This window comes from Pelophylax lessonae (genome assembly GCF_965119305.1).
Source record: "Pelophylax lessonae genome assembly, chromosome: 6".
NCBI lineage: Eukaryota > Metazoa > Chordata > Amphibia > Anura > Ranidae > Pelophylax > Pelophylax lessonae.
Genome location: NC_138773.1, coordinates 84,692,820 through 84,711,486, shown reverse-complemented (window position 1 = coordinate 84,711,486; position 18,667 = coordinate 84,692,820). Strand labels below are relative to the sequence as shown.

The 18,667-nt window shown below is 45.3% G+C and overlaps 1 protein-coding gene across 1 annotated transcript in view; it reads right to left on the bottom strand.

The window, feature by feature from the left end:
- Positions 1-17,078, bottom strand: part of EIF3B (eukaryotic translation initiation factor 3 subunit B) — a 39,898-nt gene extending 22,820 nt beyond the window's left edge. The window contains exons 1-6 of the mRNA XM_082260274.1: positions 16,835-17,078; positions 8,933-9,125; positions 955-1,074; positions 812-869; positions 433-561; positions 192-349 (exon numbers count right to left, since the gene is read on the bottom strand). Coding sequence (XP_082116400.1) covers positions 192-349; positions 433-561; positions 812-869; positions 955-1,074; positions 8,933-9,125; positions 16,835-16,937 — 761 coding nt within the window. The 5' untranslated portion in view covers positions 16,938-17,078. The remainder of the gene's footprint in view (positions 1-191; positions 350-432; positions 562-811; positions 870-954; positions 1,075-8,932; positions 9,126-16,834) is intronic.
- Positions 17,079-18,667: the final 1,589 nt, after the last annotated feature.

The window sequence follows — 18,667 nt, the reverse complement described above, 5'->3', positions numbered from 1 at the left end:
AAAAATTTTAATGCCTGCACAACAGATTCTGTTTAGCCGAAAAGTCGCTGTCGGTTGTCGGAAGCATCATACTAACAAGCCGACAATCGGCCGATCGTTCGGCGGCCGAATATTAACGGCCGAAAATCGCTACGTGTGTACGGGGCTTAAGCAAAGACAAATAGACAGGAAGGATACCTTAAAGAACCTACCTCTCACAAGGAGAAAAGTCAATGAGTTGTACCCCTTGATGGCTGAACCTCTGAATCTGCTTAAATTTCTCTCCTCCCCACAAAGCAATACCTCTCTGATGGAAGGTAGCCAAGTAGGTTCCTCTTGGAGACCAGCGAACATATGTTTCAGTCCATCGCTACAAAAGATATTTTTATGAGTGTGTGAGTTGGGATAAATGCAACACGCATACAGAATGGGAACACTCATGATTTCACTTACGGCTCTCTCCTCAACAGGAACTGGTTCTTTCACATCAGTCCAGAATATGGTCGTTCTGTCACCTGCCTCATATATAACACTGAACTGATCACGGCAGTCTTGATCTTCAAGCCAAGACCGAAGGTTACCCTAGAAGATAAAACAAGGTAGCAAATTAGGCTCCTGACCTCAAAAGTGGTGGTGCTAAAGTCCAAGTGCCAACAAACATTTAGTAGCAAAATGCAAAAAATGTAATAAAAAAAAAAAAAAAAAAAAGTTAACCGGATATTCACTGCCAATATAAAATTAGCCAGTATCACAACCTACACAATCCACCAGTATGACAAAAAAAGAACATGGGAATTTAATTATTTTTAGGTAGAACAATCTGTACACTTACAAAGTCTTTAAATGGCTGCTTCTCAGGAACCTCCCACTCATCACCAATGACCATATATCTGCCAAGACAAAAAAATTGTTAAGGAGAACATACAACCCAATTAAATGTGCCTTAATATGAAAAGGAGAACTACAAAGACTTACTTATCAAAGTCTGTGAAAATGTTGACTCTAAAGGTGTGCTGCTTGTCCAACTTGTAGCCATCGGCATTCTTTACTGCATCCTGAGCCTGAGCTGGTAATGCGTACTCCAAGAAAATATACCTAAGTGTGGAAAAATTGCAATAAATGAAGGAGGGGACAGGGAAAAAAAATAAAAACTCCTACAGGCTCAGTGTTTTGTTATCACCCAACATTTGTCAACAAAGTGCTGCCTACAGCAAGAATCACAATGAGCCTCTCATTACCTTACTTGGGAAGAAAAGCTCTTTACCTGTCTGAGGCGGTGTCCACTCCAGTTAGCAAAGCCTTAGGCCCCTTTCACACTTGTGCGACTTGTCAAGCGATTTGGGACTGCAAAATTGCATGACAAATCGTTCATTATTTCCAATGAACCCCATTCACATCTGTGCAACTTGAAGTCGCACCGACTCCAAAGTAGTCCCTGCACTACTTTTGGCATGATTTTGATGCGTTTTGAGGAAAAGACATTATAAGCCCAGTCAAACTCGCATCAAAATCGCGGCAACAAAGTCGCGTCAATATCGCGGTAAAATCGAGTGACTTTCAAGTCGCACAAGTGTGAAAGGGGCCTTAAGGGCCCTTCCACACGGGGCAGACTTTGTTCTGATCAGCAGTGGATCTGTGTGCTGATCCAAGCAGAGCAGGAGAAGGACACATCCTTGGCTGTCAGTTAACCACTTCTGGACTGGAAGGTTTTACCGCCTTAATGACCAGTCCATTTTTTGTGATACAGCACTGCGTTACTTTAACTGACAATTGCGAACTTGCGACACTGTACCCCCTAAAAAAAATATATATATATATATATATATATATATATATATATATATATATATATATATATATATATATATATATATATATATATATATATATATATATATATATATATATATATATAAAAAAAAGAGAGAAATAAAAATCTATTTTTTTTCCCCATCATTTTAGGCCAATATGTATTCCGCTACATATTTTTGGTAAAACAAATTCCAATAAATGTATATTGATTGGTTTGCACAAAAGTTATCAAGTCTACAAACTAGAGCATAGATTTATGGCATATTTACATATTTTTCTTCTTTTACTAGTAATGGCGGCCATCATCAATTTTTAGCGGGATTGCGACATTGCAGCAGATAGATTGGACACCTGACACATTTGAGGGGACCAGTGACATTACTACAGTAATCAGTGCTAAAAATATGCTGTACTAATGACACTGGCAGGGAAGGCGTTAACACCAGGAGCGATCAAAGGGGTTAAGTGTGTCCCTAGGGGGATGCTTTCTTTTTTTTCCCCCCCAAACAGTGAGTTTGAGATTTCAGAACAGTACAAGTGAAGGTAACACAAGAATCAAACTGAGCAAGTACATCAGGACACGCAACTTACACAGAGAACAGCAAGGTGTATGTGTACAAGATACAACCAGTAAACATAGGGCATAAAAAGTGTGTTGACGATGCGGGGTAAATTATTAACAACAACATGTCTATATACTCGTATCAGGGCATTGCACCCATCTGTCCCAGATCTCATCGAACAGGGCACCCCCTGTGTTTGTAGAGCAGTTTATAAAAAGGGGATAGCGGCATTTACCTCCCGTATCCACATACCAAAAGGTTGGGGGGATTGTCCCGCATCCAGGTCCTGGCTATTAATTTCCTGGCTGCAAACAGCGTCTCCTGTAAGAAGGCAGTTGTGAATTTGTCCATGTCCCCATCTGGGTATACACCAAGGAGACACTGCTTGGGGTCCAGTTGTAGCGGAGATCCCATCTTGTCATGCAGGAAAACTACCACCTGTTGCCAGTAACCCCGGAGCTGAGGACAACTCCAGAGCAAGTGGAAAAAGGTGCCTCCATCTGCGTGGCACATCGGACACCCAGGGTCGCGGTCAGTCTGGTATCTGGCCACTCTGAGGGGTGTAAGGTAAGCCTGATGAACATCTGGGTGAGTCTATTGGACAATTTAGGGGACACCCTCTGACAGGTCTCCAGTGCCTCCTCCCACTCCTCATCCTCAATAGGCCCAACATCCTGAATCCAGCGGGTCTTAAGCGCATAGGCTATCTCGGTGGAGGAGGGCGTGTGAAGTTCAGCATAGAACAGGGAAATGAGATGTTTAGCTCTAAAATTGGGACAGGCTCAGGGTTCGGTGGAGCTTCCGAAAACTGAGTGCGGAATGCATGGCCAAGTTGAAGGTATCTATAGTACATGTTGTTGGGGAGTGAGAATTGCTCTGTCAGTTCCGCAAGTTTGGTCCAAAGCCATATCTCTCAAGGCATGCCCACAGGAAGGACCACTCCACCGAGTCAAATGCTTTGGCCGTGTCCAGTGTCACCACCACCCTCCTAACCGGGTTGTCATGTTCAGCTTGAATACTATCAGCGCCTCTCTCATAGAGGGGGGCAGGGCGAGATCCTCAAACAGTTGATTAAAGAGGGCAAGTAGTTTAGGAAGTAGGAATTCAGAGTGTTAGGCATAGAATTCCACCGGGAGACCGTCCTCGATGAGCGGCGCCTCCAACATCGCAACCTGCTCGGGCGACAACGTAGGGAATTCTACAGTGTGTAAGAATGCACACATGTCCGAGCAGTCAGTAGGGGCTCTGGAGGTATAAAGGTCACTAAAAAAGGAGCGAAACCTTTCCGCAACCATCCCGCGATCTGTCAAAGGGGCACCTGAGTCAGTTGTCAGGGAAATCACCACCGGAGGACGGTCCTCACAGTGGACAAGGTAGGCAAGTCATTTCCCAGCTCGTTCCCCGTGCGCGAAAAGCCTCTGCCTTTGGAAAAACAGTTTTGTCTTTGCTCATTCGTAGCCCAATTGGGTCACTACCTTGGAGGTCAGCTTAAACTGGGATTCGTTAGCCAGTGTAGGGTCAGTCAAAAAGGCACGTTCGGCCGTGGCAAGGTTGGTTGTTGCCCGAGGGTAGGCCTCAGCAGAGTCCACCTTAATTGCTTTAACACGGGACTGTAGGGTAGCTCTGACATGCAATTTAAATGCCTCCCACACATCCCCCTGAGAGGCAGTGTGTTCGTTGTCAGCAAAAAACTGACTCCTCATCCAGAGCGTGCTCCCCCACCATCAAAGCCAACCACACCGGGTTAGGCCTCCAAGCTGGCGGCGGCCTACTGTGGGGCAAAGATAATACGATCCAGTATGGGCAATGATCGGACAGCGACCTGGGGGAGAAACCCGCTTTAAGCAATCTAGGGAGTAAGGCCCGGGACAACAATATTAGGTCAATTCGGGACATTGAGTGGTGAGATGCAGAAAAGCAGTACGACCTCTGGGAGGGGTATAGAGTACACCACATATCCAGAAGCCCAAAACTCGCCAGGAGCCGGGCAAATCTAATGCTCGAGGCCTAAACCGACACCTGGGAGGGAAGTGCCTAGTCTGTCAAGAGCAGGGTCAAGAGCAAAGACATTATTAACATCCCCGATCCAGACAGCCGGTAAGGCCGGGTGCTGAGCCAGGAAGGCAAACCCCTCCAATATAACAGAACTGGAGAAGGGGGGCGGGATATAAAAGGCCATTATGAGCATGGGTTCCCCAAATATAGACACACGTAAAAACACATATCTACCCTGGGGGTCGATGTGAGATCCTAGGAGCTGGAAATGTACCGACTTAGTGACAAGGACGGCTACACTTCTGGAATGGGAGGTGTACGCCGAATGATACACCCAACCCACCCACGGTCGCTTAAGTGACAACTGCATACGGCCATCCAGATGAGTCTCAACCATGACCAAGATGTCCGCACGCAGCTGTTTAAGGGAATTGAAGACAGCCGTCCTCTTAATCTTGTCCCTCATACCCCTGACGTTCCACGTCAGTATTTTCAGGGTGGCCATAACCGTGGTACCAGACATAAGGGGGCAGAAGCCACCAGGATCTCAGTCGCACCCCAGGTGCAAAGGTCAAGGGGGCAACAGAGGAGGAGTAATATAAGGCTCTCTTTAACAGATATAGGTTGCATCATAGTCACCAAACCATAAACAATGATACCATACATGTACTTGCACAGAAATAACATTGTTACTGAATGAAAAACTTCATCCCCCCCACCCTGCACCACCCCCAACCCTTGCGGGCTTGGATCCCCAAAAAAAACAATGAAAAAAAAAGTCTGAGACATCCAAAAAGGTACGGATAAGAAGAAGAAAAAAAAATGCCAGGGCCAGGCCGCATTTAAAACATAGCATAGGGCAGATCCTAGTGTGGGAATGCGTGGCCGGCCCGGTGGACCTGAGGAGCATATGCAAAAGAGTGAGGCAATAGATCAGGGCACATACACCTGACACGGCAGGTTCGAGAAAAAACTTGCTGGGCAGCATATCCTGTGAGAGGGTTCAAAACAACATGGGGTGAAAAGAAAGAAAAAAAAAAACGGGTAAATATTGGGAAGAAAACGTGAAAAACAAAACGTGGAGCTTGGGTGTTCCGCCGGAACATGCGTCTTGGTAGAGTCCCACTAGCCATAGTGTGGGAATACTGGGAGTCCACAGTAAACCTCAGGAAATGAGCCAGAGGCTTGAGTGCGCTGTCAGGAGGGTGAACACAATCCACGAGAAACAAAGGGCATCATGGAAGACATAAGTTCCCAAAGAGGCAGGGCAGGGTAATCTGTACAGAGGTGTCCAGCTGAGGAAATACCATAGGAGTATGGCTATAAGATAGCACCTGGGGGTGCAACAGAGGAAGGGGGTAGAAGCCACTTCAGCCACCGGCTTCAAGGTGTTCCAACCAGGCAATGGCCGATTCCGGATCATAAAAGTGGACCCTATCTTCGCCTTCCACTCGAAGGCGGGCCGGAAACAGCATGGCGTATTTCACGTGCTTAATCCGCAGTCTACGCTTGGCCTCCATGAAACTTTTGTGGCGCCTCTGGACCTCCGCCTAAAAATCCAGGAAGACTGCGATCCTGCCATTCCCGAGTGGGATGTTCCCCTTCTCCCTTGCCAACCTCAGGATAGCGACCCTGTCTATGATTGAGAAATTTTGCTATGAATGTGCGTGGGGGTGCACCCTAGGGTCGGTGGACGGCCCGACAGGCGATGAGCCCGCTCCACCACAAAGGTGAGTGAGAAGGAGTCCCTCCCATAAGTTTGAATAAGAAAATGTTCCAAATATGAAGTAGGGTCAGCGCTCTCCGATCCCTCAGGCAGGCCTATAAAGCGCAGCGACGCAATCTGTTCTCCATATCATCCTGTTTCTGTAGGATTTGTTGCACCTGTTGTTGTAATCTGTCTGTGGAGCTCTGCGGGGGGGGGGGGGGGGGGGTCCTCAATCTCACTGATCCGGTGCTCAGTTTCAGTGACACGCTCTCTAACTTTTTGCATGTCCTGCCTTATCAGGGATACATCTACCTTTACCTCCTCGATTTTTGCAGTGAGTGTTGTCTGGCAGGTAGAAATAGCATCAAGCATCCTGGCCGTATCAAGACCCGCAGCCATCCCCACCTCCTGTCCCAGGGCAGCACCATCTTGAGAGGAGGCCTCCTTCTCCTGGCGGCGGTATTTATCCAGCTTCGCCGTCGTTTCAGTGGCCTTCTTTGGCGGAGACATGATGCCGCGGGTGCCAGGAGTGTGTGGGAGGCAAATCGGGGTGTGTGTCGCCGTGGGGCAACAGGATGAGGGAGAAAGGATAATCGTCAGGCAGAGCTCACCTCACCCACGTCTCACAGCATGCCGCGCCAGGCCACGCCTCCCTAGGGGATGCTGTGTGGGTGATGGACTCACTAGATGAGCATAGAGACCTGTGTTCCTAAATAGCTGGAACACAAGATTCCTGTGTTCATCTCAGAGAGAATGGCATTCTAACTTGTTTACATAGGAAGACTGCCGTTCTGTCTCTCCAGGGAGTGCCTGTGGTTGGCCGGTAGGACCCGCTGATGGGCTCCCCCTAATCTAACGCTGTACAGCAAAAATCGCTGTACTTACCTATTCTGCAGCCAATCCGGTCTCCAGCGGCATAAGGTCTGTGCAGGAGACGACGGACAACGGCTGTGAAATGCCTGGGAAGTGACGTCACCCATAGAGTTACTATGTGGCTCTAGTTGTCGGCTGCCTCTCCTGAACCCACCTCCACAATGAAGCCGCCACTGACAGCTGATGCTAGGACCGGACAGGCTGCAAAATAGGCAAGTATAGCGATTTTTGCTTTACCGAGTTAGATAGATTTAGTTTAGAATGTGGCAGAGAGCGGGTTTAGAATTAGTTAGGTTTTGCCTGGTCTTTTACTTTAAATAGATCCAAAGACAGAAGTATCAAACAGTACAATCTGACAGTTAAGGGGTTAAGTCTGATTTTAAAACACCACCTGCTCTTAGAATCAGTGGGCACTGAATAATGTGAAAATACAAAAGCTCCGTTTACCTAGCAGCGGGCGAGTGGTCGGTGTGCAGCTTGTCGGCAGCTGCATGCTGACAAGATACACTTGTCTCCTGTAACACCATGAGGTCACAGCAGGATGCATCATTGTGGATCCTAAGGCTTTATGCTACCTAAGCTTGGGAGTATGAATGTTTATACATTTTATCTGCATAATAAGTTGTGAGTGTGCCCACTCCCTTGGCTGAGAAGCAACCCCACACATGAACAATCTCAGGGTGCTTTACTGTTGGCATGACACAGGACTGATGGTAGCGCTCACCTATTCTTCTCCAGATGCTCCAAACAATTGGAAAAGGGATTCATCAGAGAAAATGACTTTACTCTCGTTCTCAGCAGTCCAATCCCTGTACCTTTTTCAGAATATCAGTCTGTCCCTGCTGTTTTTCCCTGGAGGGAAGTGGTTTCTTTGCTGCCCGTCAAGACACCAGGCCATCCTCCAAAAGTCTTCACCTCACTGTTCCTGCAGATGTACTCACACCTGCAACTGTAGGAGACAGTCCTAACACTTGCTAGATTTTTCTGGGTGCCCTGAAGCCTTCACAACAATTGAACCTCTCTTCTTTAAGTTCTTGATGATCTGATAAATGGTTGATTTAGGTGCAATCTTCGTAGCACCAATATCCTTGCCTGTAAATCCCTTTTTGTGCAAACAAAGCAATGAGGACTGCACTTGTTTCCTTGCAGGTAACCATGGTTAACAGAGGAAGAACATTGATTTCAACGACCACTCTCCTTTTAAAACTTAGTCTGTTTTTCTAACTCAATCAGCATTACAGAGTGATTTACCAGCCTTGTCCTCATCAACACTGACATTTGTGTTAACAAAAGAATTACTCACATGATGTCAGCTGATCCTTTTGTGACAGGGCTAAAATGCTGTGGCATTTTTTTTTTGGATTAAGTTCATTTTCATGGTAAAGAGACTTTGCAATTAATTTAAACTCATCTGATCACTCTTCATAACACTCTGGAGTATATGCAAATTGTCATCATAAAAACTGAGGCAGCAGACTTTGTGAAAATGCATATTTGAGTCACTCAAAACTTTTGGCCACGGCTGTATAAAGTCAAATGACTTTATCCACCTGACAGATCCTGTCCACCATACACAGCCTTATTGTCTTCACAGTCTGAGTCAGAGCACAACACTATGATATATTTATTTTTCCAAATGCCTGGTCTTGTCATCTATCAAGTCCCCACACATTGCTGTAAGCAGTAATAGTATGAGCGCTTCTGTCCTACGCAGTAATAGTATGAGCGCTTCTGTCCTACAGGTAGCAAGGCTGAATTACTGACCATGTTAGATGAGCAGAGCTCATGGCATTGGCTAGGGAAATTGGCTGCCTGTACATGTTCCTGACCAACTGTGTTCTGTAAACCAGCAAAGCGCTTAGCGGAATTACCCTTTAAAATCTCAAATCTGGAGACTAAAGCCTGCACAAATATGAAATGGTAGATAACACCATTAACACAGTAAATGAGTCAAAGCGAATAAAACATTGCACAATAATATCCAGCAAAACTGCATACACACCCTTTAGTAGTTCCTTCTGTGTCTGGGTAGTACTCATTAGTGATCTTTCCAAACTTGGAGAAAATCTTATTGATGACATTTTTCAGCTTCTCTAAGCGGTCAGGTCCGACCTGAGGGACGTTATCCACCACAACGACTGAGTCTATGCCATCCGCTTCTTGTGGCTGATCTTTCAAGATATCGCCAAGCAACTCTACAGAAAGAAAAGCAAAACATAATTTGGAAAACTCTCTTAGGACCAGTCAGCGTTGGTTCTATCAGATGTGCATTTTTGCAGCATCCTCCAACATTAACCCTAGAGATCAAGCATCTTACACAAGTGTATACATTGTTTAGTTTGGTCTTGCCCTAACATCCAACATCAAGTTTCGTTTAACCAGTTCGGCTCCAGAGTCATTTTTTTGTTTCTGCATATATGTAAAAATCTTAATTTTTGTCAATACAATTAATTAACATTATATATTTTCTAAAAGCAGAGGCCCTGAAGAAGAAAAAGGTGATAGCTGCAAATTTTTGTTTCACATGATATTCGCGCAACTGTTCAATAAACGCAAATTTTTAGGAAAAAAGAATAAAATAAATTTTAGTGTAAAACCACACCATATTATACCCACGTTTGGTTAAAAAATAAAAGATCAGGTTGCATCGAGTAAATAGATACCACACATTCCATGTCCTAAAATTGGGTGTGTCCGCGATATCGGCAAAAACGATGGTGCCCAAAACACCATAGCTGATGCTTTAAAAGCCTTTACAGCTCATCAGTTTAGAGTTAAAGTCGTTTTAAAGTCAGAAGATTTATCTTCATACATTTTATGCGTGAAGATAAAAAAGTATTCTGTGTGCAACAGCCCCCCAAATACTTACCTGAGCCCCCTCTCGGTAAGGATGACATTTGTTATTTTCAATAGCTCTGCTGGCTGTGTGAAAGTGATTGCGGGCTATGAAGAGCCCTTTTCAGTAACATGCATTCATTAAAAACCTTTTTTATTTCTGGGATGATCATTCAGTTCCCTCCCTCCACTCTGAGCAGAGAGCTGTGACTGTCAGTCACCGGCTCGCTGCTCTGCCCCTCCAGATCTCACTGGAGCACTGGGCAGGGAGCAGCTGGCGGCGCAGCGGAAATGCTGCGTAAGCTGCCAGTCCAGGCTTCTGGGTGGATCCCGACTGTAAAGTCAGGATTGTTCCCTAACCTGCCGTCGGCTAAAAACAGGTCACAGGAGTGTAGAACTAAGTGCACCTCTGTGATCCATAGGAGAAAAAGTAGAACCAAAAAGCTTTGGCTATACTTCTCTTTTAAAGCAGAGTTCCAGCCTGGGGAAAAAAAGAAAAAACAAATTAAAGGTCAGCAACTACAAATACTGTAGCTGCTGACTTAATATAAAGGACACTCACCTACTGAGGGAGCCTGCGATGTCGGCACCCCAAGCCGATTCGTCCATCGGCTTCGGGTGCAGGCACCAGCATTGCTAGTAAGGGAAACGGGCAGTGAACAAAGCTTTTCGTATGTTTTAAATGAAGTAGGGAATGGTTTGATTGGTTGTAGGTGGCCGCAGCTATTCATGGCCGTTCGCACAGACAGTGATAGCCTGTGGTTCTGGATGTTCTATGCAAGTTTTTATATGTATAAAATTTGATTTTAGCCATCTGCTTCGCTTCAGGTCTGAGAGCAAAGTCCCCTAATTGCATTGTTGTACGGCGTACACTCCAACATAACATGCAGTCATGTGTGAAAAACTGCTTTGGCATTCCTTGGTGCACTGGACGATGGGGGGAAAAAAAAAAAAAAAAAAGCAGGTCTGTATTTCGGTCTGCTATGTGAAGTTTAATAGATTAACAAAAAATGGCAAAGTGTACATATTGAATACAAGACGCACACTCAAACAGCAAAAAGTAAACAGATAAAAAAAAAAAAAAAACTTTTCGCCACACACCCCCATTGTTCATGTTTTACTTTTTGTTTAACTGTTTTTGTTGTGGCCTCGGCTCTCTGTACTCATAGTCCTGGTTCACATTTGTGCAATGCGGGAACGCTGCCAATATGCAGCATGATCCCGCATCACATCTGCACCTCTGGCAGTTCACACTGCCATATGCGATACACGGGGGGTGTCAGTTAAAAGTTAACGACACCCCCAGTTGCGTTCGCATATCGCAGTGCGATCTGCAAATTCGCACAGAATCGGATCGCACTAGTGTCACCCACTATGCGATCCGATTCTGCTGCGGATAAAAAAAAAGCCTCATGTGCGTGTTTATTGCAGATGCGGTGCGAATTCAGCCATACAAAGTGTATGGCTGAAATTCGCACCGCGCATGAGATCACATGTAATTTAGGAGCAGTGCGCTCCGAATTACATGCGATCTCCGCAATCGCACAAATGTGAACCGGCACTTACAGGCCGAGCCAGCCCCTGCAACTTATGAGGGCAATAATACTGTTGTATTGTAGAGAGAACATGCTCATTACACACAAAGAACCTCTGCTAAGATTATCTCTTGTAAGGGCTGGGAACATATACAGATGGGCTGTGCTGACATGACAGGTTTATCAACAATAGCCAACCAACTGACTACGTGTCAGCTAAAAAAGCCAGCAGAACCAAAAAAACCCTACATGTGTACACACTAAATAATCCTCCAAGGAGAAGTAGCAGTTTCACATGCAAAAGGGAAAGTGTTTTTTGCAGCCAATATCATTCAGCAGGCATCCAGGTGTCAACTTATTCAGTAAAGATTTGAAATCGAGGGGCAGATCTGACAATCCAACGAACAGACTTTTGATACTTTTTTTTCCTATTTGTTTTATATTGTTGATTACTATGCCCACCTAAGGCCCCTTTCACACATGTGACCTTAAAGTCACGCGATTTTGACTGGATTTGAACCAACGCCTATGTCTTTGGACCTCAAAATGCATTGAAATCGTCCCAAAGTACTGCAGGGACTACTTTGAAGTCGTACAGATATGAATGGCACTCATTTAAAATCATGGAGTACAACTTGTCATGCGACTTTGCAGTCCCAAATCGCAGGTATTTTATGGTTGCCAACGGCACTGGAAGAAGAGAGAAATCCTCCAATGGGGAGGACTGTTCCGGTGACATTAGGAAATTACCGCTCACTTCTATTGTTCCTCCAGAACTAAAAGGTGAATTTTTTCAAATGGAAAATAAAAATACATAGGCTTTTATCTATCCTGTACTAAATCTTGTAAACTAAAAAAAGGCTTTGGATATAGTAGATGCACTTTAAATCCAACACTTAATATTGTTTAAAGCTGAAACCCAGTCAAACAGCTAAAATCAATAAGATATTGGAGCCGTTTTACCTGCTAAGGGATTTGTATTTCTGTCATTCCACAATTCTCCCACACAGCCAAAGTCTGTCTGGCAGGGGAGATGTAATCTTTCTTTGTTGCATTTTCACTTACAGGTGACTGACTTAAGCCAGGTTTTTTTTGGTTCAACCCAGCAGAAGGAGCGGCTGCACTAACAATCAGATGTTAGTACAGTCAGTGATCTTCCCATCTGAGCTATTGTGTTCTGACAGGTGGACACCCCCTCTGCCAGAACACACTGGTCAGCGCTCTCAGCCATTGGCCGAAAGCACCGATTAGCAGACTTTTTGGACGGTTTCTATAGAACCGGTCAATGCCCTCCGGCCTGTGTGTATTAGGCTATTAGTGCAGATGTGTATTTTAGCATGTATGGCTTTATTTTTCTATGGTTTTGTATAGGACCACAGTATGTTGATGCGTTAAAGTTCATTAGAGCACGCTGCGCAGAAAATGCAATGCATCCTTTTTTTAAGTGCACGCTGCAATGATGTGACCTGAAACAATAGGACATAGGGGCGAATTGCCTTGTTCTCACGTTGGGCAAGAGCTTGACAATGCTGGTGTGAACAGGCCTTAAGGTTGGGTTCACACTTCTATACTGCAGTGCAGTAATGTGCACAACAATACTGCAAAATATTTTACGTGCGTTCAATTATTCTGATGCAGAAACCCTTTTTTCCTATGGATGCCAGTTTACACCACCCTCCTGCACTAGAAAAATGTAAGCACTGAATGCAGTACTTTTTTTCCAGGAATCTGTAATTTTCACAGGAAATCTGAATAAATAAACTAAGCTCTGTCCACCACTGCAACAGACAGGAATGAAGTGCAACCACTTCCGGACCGCCTGCCACATATATACTGCGGCAGGGTAGCCTGGCTGAGCAAAATCACGTACATGCATGTGATTTCAGGGGTATGTGGGCCACCAGAGCGCCACCCCCGCTACCATTGGAAACAGCGCAAGCCAATCAGCGGGTCTGGCGGCCGATAGCTCGGCGGAAATATAGAAGGCAGACGGCTGTTCTGTCAGGGAGTAAAAGAGATCTTGTGTTTCAGCTAAGCTGAAACAGAGATCTCTCTTTTCCTCTAGTGCATCCACTCCCCCCACAGTTAGAAAGCACTCCCTAGGAGCACACAACCCCTTGTTTGCCCATGGTGTTAACCCCTTCCCTGCCAGTGTCATTTATACAGTAAAAGTGCATTTAGCACTGATCACTGTATTGGTGTCACTGGTCCCCAAAAAGTGTCAGTTACTGTCAGATTTGTCCGCCGCAATGTCGTAGTCCCGATAAAAATCGCGGATCTCCACCATTACTAGTAAAAACAAAAAATAAATAAAAGTCCATAAATGTATCCCATAGTTTGGAGACGCTATAACTTTTGCGTAAACCAATCAATATACACTTTTTGGGATTTTTGTTTTACCAGAAATATGTAACAGAATACATACTGGCCTAAATTGATGAAAAAAAAAATATATATTTTTTTACATTTTTTTTTTTTAATTGGGAATGTTTTATAGCAGAATGTAAAAAATTTTTTTTTCCCTCAAAATTTTGGTTCTTTTTTTGATTATAGCGCAAAAAATAAAAACCGCAGAGGTGATCAAATACCACCAAAAGAAAGCTCTGTTTGTGGTGAAAAAAAGGACAATTTGGGTAAAACGTCGCATAACCACAAAATTGTCAGTTAAAACAATGCAGTTCTGTGTCGCAAAAAATGACCTGGTCATTAAGGGGGTAAAACCTTTTCCGGAGCTGAAGAGGTTAAATAAACTGCGGGGGCACTGATCAGCACACCCGTAGCTCATTCACTCTGCCTACAGCTCAGGAACTGTCTGCCTATACAGAGGTATGGGCAGACAGCTGTAGGCAGTATGTGCCATTGCACCCACAACCTGCTGATCATGGGTGCAATGCTCTGCAGGCAGTTAAGAAAATAATAAAAATTAACCTTTTTTTCTTTTACTTACAAACATATGTGCATGTATTCTTTCCAAAAGATGAATTTAGCCTTTAACTAAATATCACTTCTGATAAATTCTAACAGAATAAAAAGGAAGACAAATAGCAAACAGTGGAGATTGGCGCATTGGCAGGGTTTCATCCCAGTGTAAACCAGCAGTCATGTGATTGGGACGGCTGGTGTGAAACGAGCCTCGGGGCCACCTTCACACAACTGCTGAGGTGCAGCGTGTTAAAGCACACAAGTTATTTTTATTATTAACAAGCGCTGCGTTAGGCAGCCCATTCAAAATGAATAAGTCAGCACGCACCTCAAAAGGTAGAAAAGTTGGACCACCACTTTTGTTTTTACAACACACGGCAATGCACTTCTGTCTGCAAGGTGCACTGAGGGTGCCGTTCATGAGGCAAATTGTCCTGTTTTTGCATTGCACATTGAAGCCTGAAACACTTAGTAGAATTCCAGGATAAAACAGAGTAATCTTAAAAATGCTCTCTCACCTATTTAACACCTACTCTGACTAACCTGTGGAAGAAAGATGCATATAGTTCAGCAACATTCAGTCCTCCTTGGTCACGTGATCTCCCGTGTCAACCAGCACGGCTGCAGGGGAGAGGAAAGAGCGCTCGACAATGCCTGGGAGTGGTGACATCACCCATAGGCTCCTATGACCCATCTGTCGTCAGAGCTCCCTCCCCTCCCGCTGCTGCTCATTGACAGGGGGGATGTGTCCGATCACATGACCAGACTGGGCGGAAAATAGGCAAGTACACACATCTTTATTTATACAGGTTGGTCAGAATATGTGGAGCATTTTTAAGATTCGTTTTATCCTGAACATATTACCGTCCCGCTCAGGAACACGCTGCTTCTTAGCGGATGTGCTATTAATTGATAATGGCACCCCCGTCCAGTTTTCACACTGCACAGCACCATGCGGTGCATCTTTAGGGCCTTTAGACTTTGGGGGTGTTTGGCGTCAATAGGCACCAGATTGGGATGTTCGTGCCGGTTCACACTATAGCAATGACAGACATAACATGTGATTCGGAGCGCACTGCTCTGCAAATCACATGCGATGTCTGTGCAATGCAAATTCAACCAGATTGTATGGCTGAATTTGCATCGGATTTAGACACGACTCGCACAGGACACTTTTTTTGAGTCTACCCCTGAATTGGATCGCATGGGTGTTCACACCTATGCGATCCGATTCATGTCTGAACTGACAGCTCGCACCGCGATATGCAAACTGATCTGGGGGGGGGGGGGGGGTCGTTAACTTGGTATTAACACCCCCAGCAGTTCTGATATAGCAGTGTGAACAGAATGCGATACGGGAACCCGCAGTGGATTCGCAGGGTTCCCACATCGCATATATGTGAACCGGGACTTAATATCTTCATGCCCACGGAAAAGTTAACCCGACGTGTAGCGTTCGCTATGCATTCAAGTCAGCCTGGGTTCACAATGATGTGGTGCAGGACACTGCATGTCGTTTTCATAGGAATCGCAGCACATTCCTGTGTGAATTACATGCGACGCCTCTGGGGTATGATTTCAGCCATAAATTTGTAGGGTTTAAATCGCACCGCATTCACAGCAAACTCGTGCCAGACCCTATTTTTTCTCTGCATCAGAACCGGATGGCATAGATGTTCACACCCATGAGATTCAATTCTGCACTGCATTTAGCAAACTGACTTCGGAGTGTCGTTAACATACACTCTGCAATCGGTTCGCATGAACAGGTTGCAGTTTTGATGCGGTGTGAAATCCGGAGCCAATTTACACCGGCATCTATTGTGAACCGAGGCTCAATGACGTAGTGATGCAAACGCAGTTGCGGTACGCATGACAGCAAAAATGGGGTTAAAGCAGGAGGTGAGCAGACATCGCATTGCTTCCTCACCACTTGTCAGTAGCGTCTGGAGCGCGATCCAAACACAGATCACTCTTCAGAGACAAAGGAGATTTAGACACGTCTATAGTAAAACCTAGAAGAAAAAAAAAGTGACATCTTTCCCCGCCTCTCATGTATACAGGAGCCCAATTATGCAAATGAGTTGCTGTACGCATATTCGTGAGCCTCATGTTAACCTGCAGTGCAATACAAGTTACATGTATGTACATATCGCGTGATTAGAGGGGTGTTGTTATCCAACCATCAAATGTAGCGGCACGCATTTCCTCAGCCCAGTAATTTGAATACGGCACAATTAGTACCCTAACGAATATCCAAAATGCATTGCGATAAACCGCTGCACGTCTGTTTTTTGGCATTTTTTTTAGCGTCACCGGCCCATTCATACCACCCCTCGTCACAGAGTGATCCTAGGACAATGCTGGGACTGAGACACTCTGACATAAAACACTATAGTATAGGTGGGCGCTCATCCCTAGGTTATAATGAGAAGTCTCCCTCCAGATGTTGGGGCCTGCAGGTGTAATCAGACCAGGCCATAATGGAGATCTCCATACACAATGAAGGCGTATGGAGAAGGCCTCTCCTCTCCCCCCAGTCTGCTGCTTCTTATATTCCCCCAGCAGCCACGTGTGTCCGCCCTGAGGCCTCCATCTCCCTCCCGCCTCACCATCCTCAGTGATGTCGTCCTCAAAGTCCTCCGGGTCACTGAACGAAATCTCCTCCTCGGTACCCTCCTCGTCCTCCATAGCGAGCTCGTCCGGCCCGTGCATCCCCTCCTCTATCACCGTCACCTCTGCTCCGCCGTGATGTTGTCTCCCCTCTCTGGGCTCGGTCCACACTACAATCCGGGGCCTTGGCGCTACTAGCGGGCCATGTGCACCGGAGCCGGCGTCGGGCGGAAAAGGAGCGAACCAGCGCCGGACAAAGGGGAGGTCACCTTCCACCCCCTGGGCTCCTCCTCTCACAGGCTCACCCGCTGGTGCCCACACTCCTACCGCTCTTCTTTGTCACCAGCAACGGGCTATCATGGTGACTAAATAATATTTATTTCCAAATGCTGCACCAAGTCAGCTTGTTGTCAAGTGGGGACTCCCCACTTCTGAAAGTAGAATGGACTAATCCAACATGGCGGCGGCAGCAGAGGCTGGGCTGTAATGCTGCTGAGGTAGCAGGCTCATGGTGTCTGCTCAGTAATGTGTTTCAGGAAAAGTTCAGCAAATGACACTCAATAAAAGTTTATGTGAAAACACTACTTTTTTTATTGTTTTGTATAGAATTCCTAGGAGGTATTCATTGCCGTCCGGAGGCCATCATCTCTGTGACTGAAAGAAAGCAAATATAAAATTTAGAGCTGTCGCTGCATCAGAAATCTTGCGTCTGGGACACTAATGGGTCATACACATTATACAATTGTCTTTAGATTTTTTCCTTTAAGGCCCATACACACGATAAGAAAATCTGTAGGGAAAATTCGTCCGACGACCGATCTGCCGATTTTCAGATTGTTAGTATGGTGCTTTCAACAGCCAACTCCGACTTTTCGGCTGACAAAATCCTGACGTGCAGGCTACAAAATGTTTGTCGTCTGTAATACAACGTCCGATTTTCGTCTCATTAGTACAGATTTCGACAGAATAAAATCTTAAGAGCAAGACTAGGCATGGTCAGAGAGAAAGAACACATACAAAACAATCCAACACATGACATCACTTCTGAATTAGAATTCTGTCTTATGGGAAAATTCGTATGAAATTAACCTCTTCACTTTCCACATTAGACTAGCATACCACAAAAAACGGACGACAGATCGTTCGATAATCTGATCGTGTGTACGGGGCTTTAGATTTACCAAAACCATATAATATGAGGTCAAATCTAAACACTTTCAATTTGTATGCAATCAGGCAGGCCCCTGCATTACATAGTTGAAGGTAAAGCTAAAGGAAATCTTACAACAAAAGTTGTATAGTGTGTATCCAGCCTTATTCGGAAGAGGACGGTGGAAGGCCACATATACATGAGTGGATTCACGCTGATCTGCTGCAATTTGGCCACAGCACAAGATGCAACACTGCGTACCTCCGCTTTCCCATAGACTTCTATTATGTCTTGCAGTTTTGGCTTTCAGAAAGAGCACAAAAACCACAGGACATAATAGAAGTCTATAGGAAAAGTGCAGCTAACCCGCAATGAAACAGTGGGTACACTGCAGTGGGGCAGTGTGAAGCCCCCCTAAGTGGTTGGGGTTTTTCCACCCAGCTCAGGGTTTCTCAACCAGGGTTTAACGGCACCATAGGGTTCCTCCAGAGATTAGATGGAAACAGAGGGCACACTAGCCTACTATATTATCCAACATAAATTTATTAAAATAAAATATAACTACCCACAAGTGTAGGTAGTAAACTCGCTCATCAGGCCACTACAAGTGGCTACAATCACCAAACTTTGCCAAAGCCTCTAGCCCAAGAAGGACCCCACCAGGGTCCTTGCCGGCTGACAC